Raw genomic sequence first — 12,082 nt, forward strand, 5'->3', positions numbered from 1 at the left:
GTTCTGTTTTTTCCATCACTAACCACTGTGTCCCTGAGGGGTCATTTGACTCATTTACCGGCATGGTTTAGCTCTTTTACAGGTAAATACAATGATTGATATAACTTAAAACCAGGTCCTTATTTACCCCTTACTCGGAAATCGTCTATAACTCAAACTCATAACTATCCCCACTACCTGCCTAACTCTTCATTTCGCTTATCTTTAAACCAGTTCTTCGCAGTGTGTCTTTGTTAACAAATTTGTCCTCACAATCCAAGTGCGCACACCCACAATTCAAAGCTTCAGCCATGTGTTCTGTTCTAGAAGCTAAAAATAAAAACATTTAAATGCTTACGATGTCGTTTAAAGCTCTCTTTGCCCTGTAATGTAGCGGCGCCTCTGGACATGTAGTCCTACCAGCTGTCAGGCAGCCAAACCGCTGAATAGAAATGAGAACAACATCAAGAAAACACTTCAGTATTTTTCAGTTCAGCAACACTTCAACCTTCTAACAAACCACAGACCGTATGAGCAAAGATCTGTAGATGACTCACAACATCCATAGTCTGCTTTACCGTCTCAACAACAACCGTTTCGTACCTGTAGGCTGGAGTGGGCAGCAATTTTCTCAAAGGGCGAGCATCACATACTAAAACTCTTCAAATATTCCCAGTAGAAGATGAGCAGCGTCGGCTGCTCCACAGTTACCCTCCAGCATGACGGATCAGAGAGGGCAAACTGGTGGGATCAAAGCAGAGTGGCAGAAGGCATTAAAATCAGAAGTGGGGAAAAAAAGGAAGGGAAAACAGTGCCCTTATAGACTAGAAGCCCAAGGACGTCGCCTTATTTTCATTCTGTCAACATTTTATCCTGCTCTGAGGGGGTAATAAAGCAATGAGCGTTGTTGGTCGACGGTATTGACGTGTTAGAGACGAGCAGCCGTTGACTACAATCATTTATTAATGAGAATGAACTCTGCCTGAACTCTTTCTCTCCATGTGTCTTTGTTTTTCAATCACTCTGTTATTCGTTTCTCCGTCTTTGCCTCTACCTGTTCCTATTTCGTCTTCCCTCCTTCAGGTTTCTGCTTTCTTAGTTTGTCTCAGTCTGTATGTCGTTTCTATATTTCTGTAAGTAACTTTATGCCCCCTCAGCACGTCCTCGCTTTCTCTCTCCCTTTCAGTCTTTCCCCTCCACAGGTGACTTTGCATGGAGTATCAATTGAATTCTCAATGCTGTGAGCTGCAACAGCAAAACAATTGCTACTGTGGGGGTTTGGATATGAACACACTGTTGGGGATTATAGCCAGCCTACAGACGGTGTTTGCTGTATTTTATCTGTGAATAAACATGTGTCTGGTCACAGTTAAATAGGATTTTACAGCCTGAGATTGATCATTGAAATGTGAAAATAGGTGAATTGCAAGGTTAATTAAAAACTTTGATCTCCTGACCATTCCCTTAATTGCTGAGATCTGAGATATTGCTAAAAACCCGGAGGTCCGCATCTTCCGAAGGCTCTTTATTACACAAACTAACCCAACTCAGGGTTCACTTACTTTTTACAGAAATTTGAACCAATAAGGAAAAAGCATGCCTCTGGCACCATTTCCTGAGGTAACCAAAGAGATAAGAGACATCTTCATGGAATATGGTACTAGATTGAGGTAGGATAATGGGCAGGGCTCCCCCAGGTTATTTTCTTTGCTGTACTGAACTGCCATTCCACAGCACTACATGAGTCAGTCGACACTGAAATAAACCACAACAACAACATCCGTCTCTTTACCGAATGTTCAGTGCTCTTCAGTCTCATGTAAATATAGCGGCAGATTGCACGTTGATAACAAATACAGCCTGGTCCGGGTCCACAGACCGATTGGCTCGAGGACCGATTGGCAGGCAGAAGGCTCATAAGACAACTGGGACGTGACGTCAATGTAGGGATCCGGACAGCATTGGAAAATAGAAGTGATGAAGAAAATCGAACACTTGGAATAGCAAATACTCACACGTCCTGCAGACGAATAAAGATGCAACTGAGCAAACAGATCTTCAGTATTGAACCGTGACTTCATTCAAGGGCATATTCAGCAAATGGAGATTGATCTTTTGGAGTGGCTGTTCTGAAATTATCTGTCAGATATCTGCCTGATTATTTCCATATGTGTTGTGTTATAATGCAAAATTTATTCAGTCTATAGGCCTCAAATAACATTAATTAACTAAATCGAATGCGTTGAGTTTACCTAAACTTTGGTCTCGGTAGTTTTCTACAGTATATTGGTGATAGTTAAACTAGTCCAAATGTGAAATTGTCAACTGTTTATTTCAGATATCAAATCCGTAAAGGTGACCAAACTCAAAAAACGTCAATCAATCACTAATCCACTCCCTTTGTTATTTTAAAAATGAGATAGTGAGATAAAAACCTGTATATGAATTCTCATTTTGTGTTGTAAAAATGGTAGAATGAAGTATACTTCTAGCCTCAGTTGTTCACTTTTTCGAGCGTTGTGCACGATGGGCACAATATAACGTAACACTCAGCTGAACAGGTGGAAAAAGATAAAGCTGAAAGTTCCGAAACAAAACGACAAAGTTTACTTAAAATGCATTTTCCTTTGAAGTTTAGCGCGAGGACGCTAATTCACAGTTTATTTGGTGCTTTGTAGAATTAGGTTGGATTATTTGTTATCTTGTTAGTACAGCATATTTTTTGGTGTTGGTTTTTCAGTTCATGTTGGCTGGTGTTTGTCTTCTAAGAGGTGAAATTTTGACACTGTTAAATGGATAGAAGTACTAGGAAAGCATTGCTTTTTATACTGGCATTGTACAGTGTAACTCCATTCACTGTTTATAAAGCAACGTCCAAGTTGAATTGAACTCGGCCTGGGTTGAAGGGAAGCAGAGAGAGTAGGAATCCATGTCTACAGTCTTCTATTTGTGAGTGTGTGTGGACAGGTGGGGATTGGGTGGCTTGGGGTCGCATGATTCACACACACGCATACCTTCACACACACACTCTTTCTCTCCACCCCCTCCGCTTGGCCCCCGTCGTTGCTTGGCACCTTGCCGTGCTGCTCGGCTGCTGCATTGAGTCCCTGGGTGGCCCGTACTGTTCCCCTGTTCTAATGCACCTTTTGTCTTTGTTCTCCTATTCTGGGAATGAAAGAAGGGAGCTATACAGTGGGGAGAGTGATGGATAGGAGGCAGAGAAAACGAGAGAGCGACAGAGAGAGAGAGAGATACAGAGAGCGCAAGTGAGGCAGAGCGAGAGGGAGAGAAATCCAGGGGTCTCTTTTGTTGTGAGCGCAGTGAAAGCCCAGCAGGGGGAGCTGCCTAGACAATTTGTCAGACGCACCACGCTTATTTTCCAAGGCTGCCCGGCTCCTCGCCACTGTGGCAACAGCAGTCACCTTAAATGGAATAAATAAGCTCAGGAACATAGGGCTCAGACTGACACTAATTTCTCAGCCTGCCTGTGGTTTTCAACACCATACTCCGAAACTGCACTGAGAACTGGTGGTTGTAGATAGTTTAAAAATATCCATTTACTTGTATCCAATATCATATTTCCCATTGCATACATTTAATGATAGAAATCTCATCTTATTCTGTATGCAGTCTTTGTAAGTCATCCGAACACCTTTTATGGGACCGTTTTTCCATCAAATGTGAATACGAGTGAATTATCCCTGCTTTTAAATTTACCCTCAAATACTTTTTACCTTATAAAGTTTTGTGGTATTTAAACAGCTTTATTTACTATATTTAGGTAAACTCAGTCATAAAATAAGATGTGATATTTATCTGTTTAGGCTGTCAGTATAGGTGATAAACTTGTAGCTTTTTATTTGCCTTAATGTCTCGTTACAGTAGTGTGGTAGAGAGAACATGCTGTATTATTATGGTTTTCATAGATTATCTGATTTGCTTTTATCAGTTTGAAGGACACAGCGAGGCTCTGTGGTTCTCTGAGAAAACTCGTATAGCCTTGGGAGGATTTTTTTTTCCTTTATTATCAGCAGGAACTGTAAGATTATATATCCTGTCAAACATGGCATATAGCAGTGGCCTAGCTGAACCTGCACCCATCAGGTCAGTTTCCTTAAAGTAAAAAAAACCTTGAAAATTATTATTATTTTTTTTTAAAGCAGTACAAACTTTTAAGTGATAAATTTATAACCTGTGAAAATGTCCAGCTGCTTTATTGAGCCATCTTAATTTAAAAAAAAATACTACTTCTGGGTTTTAAATCCTTTTGATCCTTCTTGGTTTATATTAGATGAAGTTTGTTCAAGTGCAAAACATCCTTAACTGTTTCTGTGCAACAAAGTAGCTTTGGTTCACAAAAAGTGAATTACAAGTCACGACCAGAGCAGAGTTTTAGTAAAAAGTATTTTTCTGTTTAACTCTTCACATATATCATCTTAATTGACATGACACAATAAATGTCAGTCAGTTATATTGTACTTTGATAGGAGCACATACCTAGATGGATGGGAAGTTTTCTATATATATATATTTTTTTTTAAAATGTAGAAAACTTCCCATCCATCTATTCTCTTCTGCTTATCCTTATCCTGGTTGTCGGTAAAGGGGGTGTGGGTTTGGTTTTGGTTCTTTTTTTGCTATTAGAAGCTGGTGTTAAATGTTTAGTTCCACGAACTAACTTTATTTTGCAGAGTCCTGTATCTGCCCCTCATACACCAATAACCTATAACCTCTATCCACTGCGCAAACTTCATCCATTTACCATGCAGGGACACTGCAGACACCTTACACAGCATCAGCAGCTTAGTACAGCCCCAATCCCAGAAAAGGCTGGATGTTTTCCAATTTCATGAAAAACATTTTCTCCATTTAAATTTGACAGCAGCAACACGTTTCAAAAAGTTGGTACAGAGGAAAGGCTTGAAAATTAAGTGGTACTCAAAGGAAACAGCTGAAGGAAAATGTTCCAACTAATTAGGTTAATTCGAAATATGTCTGTAGTATGATTGGGTATAAAATTTTATCCTGTCTTCCTTCTCTCTCAGCCTGGTTCTGCTGGAGGTTTCTTCCTGTTAAAAGGGAGTTTTTCCTTCCCACTGTCGCCAAAGTGCTGCTCATAGGGGGTCATATGATATTTGGGGTTTTCTCTGTATGCATTATTGTAGGGTCTACCTTACAATATGGGGCGACTGTTGTTGTGACTTGGTGCTGTATAAATAAAATTGAATTGGATTGAAAAAGAACATCTGAGAGAGGCAGAGTTCCTCTGAAGTAAAGGAGGGCAGAGTATCTGTAATCTGACAAAAATGTCTACATATTTTCAGAATAACATTCCTCAACATAAAATTGTTAAGATTTTAAATATTTTATCATCTTCTGATACATAATCTAAATATTCACAGAAGCTTGGTGAAATCTGCACTAAGCAGAGAGCCAAAAATCAATATTGGAGCCATGCCACTCTTTGGACCGTTGGGTAGGACTGCATTAAAGACAAGGATGATTCTTTAATGGAACTCATTGCACAGACTCAGAAATCACTGTTCTGTGGACACATGAATCAAAATGTATAGTTCTTTTTGGAAAGCATGGAAAGCACCATCCTCAGGACTAAAGCGGAGAGGCACCATCTGGTTTGTTATCAGCCCTCAATTCAAAGGCCTGCATCTCTGATAGATTGTGGGTTCATGAGTGCCTATGGAATTAGCACCTTGCACATCTGGAAAGGCAAAATCAATGAAAGATCATTTGAAAAGATATATGGATCAATATATACGACAAGCCTTACATATTTTAGCAAGACAATGGTAAACCACATAATGAAGCTATTACAACAGCACAACTTTGAAGGAGAAGAGTCCAGTAGAACTGGGCTCTCCCACAGGTCCAGCAGCTGGTCTCATCATGTCCCAGATGAGCAGATGCAACACAGCTGTAAACATGTCCCTGCCCTGACTTAGTTGACATGAGTTTCTGAAATCAAATTCAAAAAGAGTTTTCTCAGCTTAAACATTTGCGTGTTTCCTGTGTTCTGCTGTGGATAAAATGTAGGTTTGTGAGATTTGCAAATGATTGCATTCTCTTTTTATCTATGTATATAGTGTCCTGACTTCTTTGAAATTGGATTTGTATATTAAAACAACAAAAGTATCTCTGAACAAAGTAGTCATCGACCTGTGAAACCTCAGCCACTGAAAAGACAACAAAACTTCCCTTTTCTAACAATTTCCTCTCGGGGCCGCAGACCAGAGATCAGCAGCGGTTCGACGAGCCTCCAGCAAAACTTCCAACACTGGCAACGTATGAATCATAAAAGTGAGCCTACACACTGTGCCAGGACACAAAACAAACCTGGAGAGTGACTCACACCCTTACATTTCATTTGGAACAATTCAATACTGATTAGATAATACTGACGGTGAGCACTTTCAGCAAAACAGCTTTGGAAATGTTTTTAGCTGCCACGTTGGCCTGGTAGTGGTTGAGGGCAACGCGGTGAGCGGGAGGGAAGTGCTGATGTGGGTGGCTTCTCAGAGCCTTTGACTCTAGCTGGCTGCCGAATAATGATGGCTCTTGTGTAACCATCAGTGAGTGTAGACTAGAGGTTTAAAAAAATTATTTATTTTATTGAAACATGAGGGTCTGGGTGATGTAATGTCTGTGTCTGAGCTGAAGGTCCATATCTAAGAGCTGCCACTAGGAGGAGAGAGTGGGCCTGAACTGTCTGGATGTGAGGATGATGATGACAGACTGGATACAAACTGAGGCCATAGGTGTGAACACTTAGTGTTTTGTATCATATTTTATATCATACCTTTCTAAGAACTGTCACAGCGTTTGGCACAAATCAACAAAATCACAAAGGACGTGTCTCCCTCAAAGCAAGCAAAGTGAAATAACTCAAATAATAGTGAATGCATTCAAAAGTCGACACTTTCTTTTCCTCCAACTGTGAACATTAAGGTTCAAATGAAATACCTCTATCTTATTTACGCCTTGGGCACTTGACAGAAAACTCGCACACCATACAAACTTTAATCTGCAGCTTCTATCCTGCAGAGTCCTTCCACAGTCCTTTTTCTGTGCCATAATAATCCAACTCGTTATCCCTTCATGTTCGATATGCATATACATTTCAGTGTGTATTATGGTCTGTATGCAATTTTTTTTTTCTCTTGTCTTTAAAAAAAGTCATTAAATTAATGTCATTACTCTTGATGGTGAAACTGCAGCTGTTTATATAGTTTGACTTGTGCGTTCTGGCTAAATGGACAGTAAAAACAACAAGTTAACACCAGCTCTAGTTTTTAGGCATGTGGTCCACACATTTGTAGGTTTGAGTTTCTTTTCCTTCCTATTTTTCCGGCGGATGATTTTAGTTCTTTGTGTTTTCTGGCATTGTGGTTTTCACCCTTAATAGTTGTAGTCATAGTTGTGTAATAATGTAAAGTAATCCTGATTCTCTCTGTGTTATGTCAGGTCACCTGCTGCAGTTCCTTTCAAGTTCTCTGTGTTCTTGTGCTTAGCTAGTTTCTTTTTCTTTTTTTTCTTCCCCTTATTATTATTATTATTATTATTATTATTATTTTGTAGTCTCTGGTCTGCATTTAGGTTCCCTCTTTGAACTGAATCCTGACAAATGCGACTGCTCACAACTCTTAGATTTTAAACAGCTGACTAAAAAGTGTGTGTACTTCTCTGACTACTGCAGAGAAGCATCATATCCTGCACAATAAGGGTTTTATTTTTTTAAACAGAAATGCACTTCTTTCTACAACAACAAATGTTTCTATTGCACTTTATTTTTAGAGTTTCTTGTTGTTGTTGGCTATTTCTAGTTTATATGGTCACATCATTTAAATATATAGTGCTGTTTGTTGTTTTCATCTGAATGATATGATAGCTTAAATGTTATCTAGAGCATTAAAGTCTTTCAGTGTGTAAAGTACTGTGTAAGCTTTTACATTTTCTGGATATTCTCATTATACTGCTCTAATGTATCCCAGAATAGTTTAACTTCTAATATGTCAGTAAAATTGTATTTTAGGGCCTTTTTCTTAATCACTAAATCTGTTTGTTTTTATACTGTTCTGTTGATTTATTTCAAGATTTGCCGACCTTAAAACTATGATTTTAGCTTTTCAGGCTCACTTTGTTACGTTTCTCCTCAGTGAGGTACATATTTTCTTAAGGTTCAGTCTTCAGGCGCGTTCAGGTGTTGTTATTCCTTCAGTCAAAGACTAAAATGATGTTTTAGCACTTACAGTATGACAGGGTTTGCTTCAGTTGTCAGTCATGTAGTCAGGGTCCCTGTCACTCTTTTGTTCAGCTGGGAGCGTGTTTGATTTCAGTTTAGCACACCAGATATATCTGCAGTGCCTCCACCCCCACCGCCTTCCCTCCGCCTTTGCAATTAGTTATCATGATGCTGCTGCTGGATGCTTGTTAGATTCAAGTTTATATTAAAGTGTGTTGCTCTACAGATTGAGAGACGAGGTGTAAGGCCAAAAGCTTTTAGCGTTGCGATCATCAGAAACAATGTCTCAAAAGCTGCGTTAATACATGTTGGTTTTTTTTGAAAAATGATAAATTGAAGCAATAGAAGATGTAAAATCACCTCCTGTGCGCTTCTTTTGCCCGGTGAGTGACAAGGTTATTTACAAGGTTCAAAGTCGATGTGGTGTCTTTGTGCTGGCGCTGCCCTGGGTAGCAGAGGCCGACAGATGGATATGTGATCAACTCAACATGAGCGATTTTACCTCTTCATCACACACGGAGAGTGTGCCTGCGCCGGCTGATGAATCACTTCATAGATGTGACAAATATATCGGCCTCGTACCTCGGAGGAGAAATAATGGTCAGAAAAATGAGCTGCTGTGTTGTGTGGTGTTCCTAGGACAGACCGACTCGTTTTGTAATATTTTGTGTCTTTGGCTGCTAAGTTAACATGAAAGTACAAATATGTGTAACGTGGTGAAAACACGGCAGCGTGTTGTGGAAAAGTAAAGGTAAATTTACATCTTTTATTGAACACTTCTTTCACATGTGTGGATTACTAATTCGACTTCATCTAATTAGTTGTCGTTGCAGCTTATATGTTAAAATAATGTAGAATTTCTGTTGCATGTAAAACTACATGTGAATATGAGTCTGGGCTTTTCATGTTTTCCTTTGATATTCTGGCCTCTGGGCTCAAGAAACCCAATTAAAATACCACAATAACAGTTTTAAATACTTCATGATAATGTTAAATGAAGGCTGGTCATCCAACTTTTACAAAGGTTTGAAAAGTAAACACTTTGAGGTTTATAGAGTGTAGAGACTGTGGCTAAATTAGTGCGATTACAAAGCTTTGCTGTACTGATGGATTGTGTTAGAATGTACTCTCTTGGAGACAAATCTTATATTTTTACCTTGATTTCGCTTGTAAATGCATGTGAACATTGGTTCAATAGGTCTATGCATGCAGTGCATTTTGTACAGAAGTGCAAAGCACAAAGGAGTACAGAGTCAAGACACATTATATGCGGTGGGCTCCTGTACAAAAGGTGAATCTGCTTTTATTTTGCACATTTCTCTTAATTATTTTGCTGATCCTTTTAGTTTAATTATTATAATAGAAGAGGCCGACCCCACAGTCTGCAAAATGCACTCAAAAGCACCAATGAAAACAATTTAAATCCATCAATGTGAAACCACTTTGAACACTTTTTTTTTTCCGGCAGCATTAGGATAGGACCTGCTCCATTAATGATGTCACCATATTTTATAACAGTGTTGTTACAGCAGCAGTTACTTCCTTTAGCGGCGCACAATACATCCTGGTGGGGGACTTCGTAATATATCTTCCTGCTGGGCCTTTAGTCTGAATTACAGCAGGAAAAACAAAAGGTTAATCACATTGGGAGACTCCGCTTTGCCTCTGACCACCCAGCTTCTCTGCGTCTCTCCCTCAGTTTTTCAATTCAAGCTGCTTTATTGGAATAAATGTTGGATGAACAGGGTAAAAAAAGCTCTTTCCAAAGCACCCTAAAAAGGACTACATATGTCTTTTGCTTCTTTTTCTGCTCATATTCTTGCCTTTGTTTTTACCTCTTAGTTCCTGTCCCCCTAAATTTACATCTATCATGGCAAAGTGCATCACAGTCACCATATATTGAATCAAAATGTAAATGTATTATAAACCAGGCAGCTGGAAATGTGTTTGCTCTTCTGAGAATCACGTATCAGAGTATCCTGATTCTCCTTTCTTCATTTCCTTGCGTGCTTAAATGCCGGTGGGCGCATTACATTGAGATTCAAGAGGTTATCTCGCTGTGGTGATGGGGATTGCAGCAGCCTAAAGGATCGCCACAGGTTGAAGCATTTTTTTTTCTCTCTCAAGTGCATGTATGGCTGAGCTTTAATGAGCAAAACTTCTTATCTGCGGGTGTCTGAAAAACAACACCTAGCCGCCAAGGGAAATAGATTCAGAAGATGCCTTTTGTAAAGCTTCTAAATGTGTGTATGTGTGTCTTTCACAGGGTGGTGGGCCCGGCTGTGACCTTCAAAGTGAGTCCCAACGCTCAGAACGTCAGCACCGCAGATGTGGCCAACGTGGCTGGTAGGTTCTCCTTGGCTGAGTAATGTTGTCTTTATACTGACAGAGGAAAAGACAACCCATTATCATTGGCTTGCTGCTGCACCTGAGGCCCCAGATGAACAGTTTTCAAAACTCATGACTCCTCCAAGAATTCTTTTTTTTCTTCCTACTGAGTATTCTGCCACATCCACGCAGGCACTTTGTGGCAAGTTATTCAATTCCTTTGTGTTCACTTTGGCTAAGTATTTGGTGCTGGCCCATTTTGAAAGAAAGCCAGCTGGGTTTTCTGTTTTGTTACAAATCTTCAAGCAGCCATGTTTGCCTCCATCGTGGAAATCCATCTGAAGAGTTGGATATGTGCCTAAATAAACAAGCTAGAAAAAAACAAAACAAGACAGGGACACCAGATATTTGTTGTGTTTGGAGAATGAGTTATTTCATTAATGCCACACAAAGAAAAAACATCAGAAGTTTTCTCACAAGGAAGAATCAGCTTTTTGGACAACTTTAAAGCCAACCAGCCAGCATGATTAACATGGTTATACTAAATGTTGCTGTAATAAAGCATCAAAGGGCTACAGCATGTTGCTGTTTTTGGATAAAAAGCTTAAAATACCAACTGTACACCACTTGTTTAATGCCAGGTTGTTCTAAGAGCCCAGGGCTAGTGACTTATGCATGATTTATAACTTGGTAGCAGGCTATGGAGTAGCCATGGCGATACATGCAGTCTGCCATACAAAACTATCAACATGTCAGATGATAGCTGATGGTTTCCCTGTTTGCATAATTAAATGTTTAATGGGACATAATAAGATGGACAATTAGTATCCTATAAATAACTAAAAGGTACAACTGCAGTAGAGTTAATGAGTCAGTACGTAGCAGGAGATCAGCCAGTACTATTTTTTTTCTTGCCTTCAGATTCTGAAGATGCATAAGCTGATTCTGTGTAAAGCTTAAACTTCCTTTGACTTGCTCGTTAATGTGCCGCTTGTTTGCAGTTTCTAGCTGTTCCTAACAGGTATGTTTCTCCACAAACTTTTTTTTCTCTCCAAGAAATTCATCTCATTAAAGAAGTAAAAGTACAATAGGGAGCCCAATTTTGCTCCTACTTGCCTCTGCTAAAATTACCATCTGCTGCTTTTGTACCTTTCTCTCTCACATTTAGCTTTCCCTGAACATGCTCACACACATTTGACTGATTGCAAGTAAGTTGGAGGAATAATGCATGAGTCACCTCCTCCAAAATGTTCAAAATGACGCACTTACAACCATACATCACATTTTACTTTTTGGAACTCACACCGAGAGAGATTATTTACTTTTAGTTAAAGAGTCAACATCATAAGAATTAAGAACATTTCAAATAAGAACACTGGTATAAAGTGAATTTTTCCGTGTGGAAGAGGGACTCGGGTAGCAAAACAAAGGTTTTAGAGGATCTCTGTATAAAAAAACGTCAATAACAGCTCACGATAAAAAAAAAAAGACATTTATCTTCGTGAAGCATTTATTAAT

General features: G+C 39.3%; 2 protein-coding genes across 6 annotated transcripts in view; both read left to right on the top strand.

Moving 5' to 3' along the window:
- esyt2a (extended synaptotagmin-like protein 2a) overlaps positions 1-12,082 on the top strand; it is a 243,679-nt gene that overhangs the window by 145,878 nt on the left and 85,719 nt on the right. The gene's annotated exons all lie outside the window — the stretch shown is intronic.
- LOC146497234 (receptor-type tyrosine-protein phosphatase N2-like) overlaps positions 1-12,082 on the top strand; it is a 236,970-nt gene that overhangs the window by 76,094 nt on the left and 148,794 nt on the right. For all 5 annotated transcript variants that reach the window (XM_085139282.1, XM_085139280.1, XM_085139281.1 and 2 more), the window contains exon 11: positions 10,503-10,582. In XM_085139282.1, the coding sequence (XP_084995408.1) occupies positions 10,503-10,582 (80 nt within the window). The remainder of the gene's footprint in view (positions 1-10,502; positions 10,583-12,082) is intronic.

The sequence above is a fragment of the Neolamprologus multifasciatus genome, chromosome 18, assembly GCF_963576455.1.
Source record: "Neolamprologus multifasciatus chromosome 18, fNeoMul1.2, whole genome shotgun sequence".
NCBI lineage: Eukaryota > Metazoa > Chordata > Actinopteri > Cichliformes > Cichlidae > Neolamprologus > Neolamprologus multifasciatus.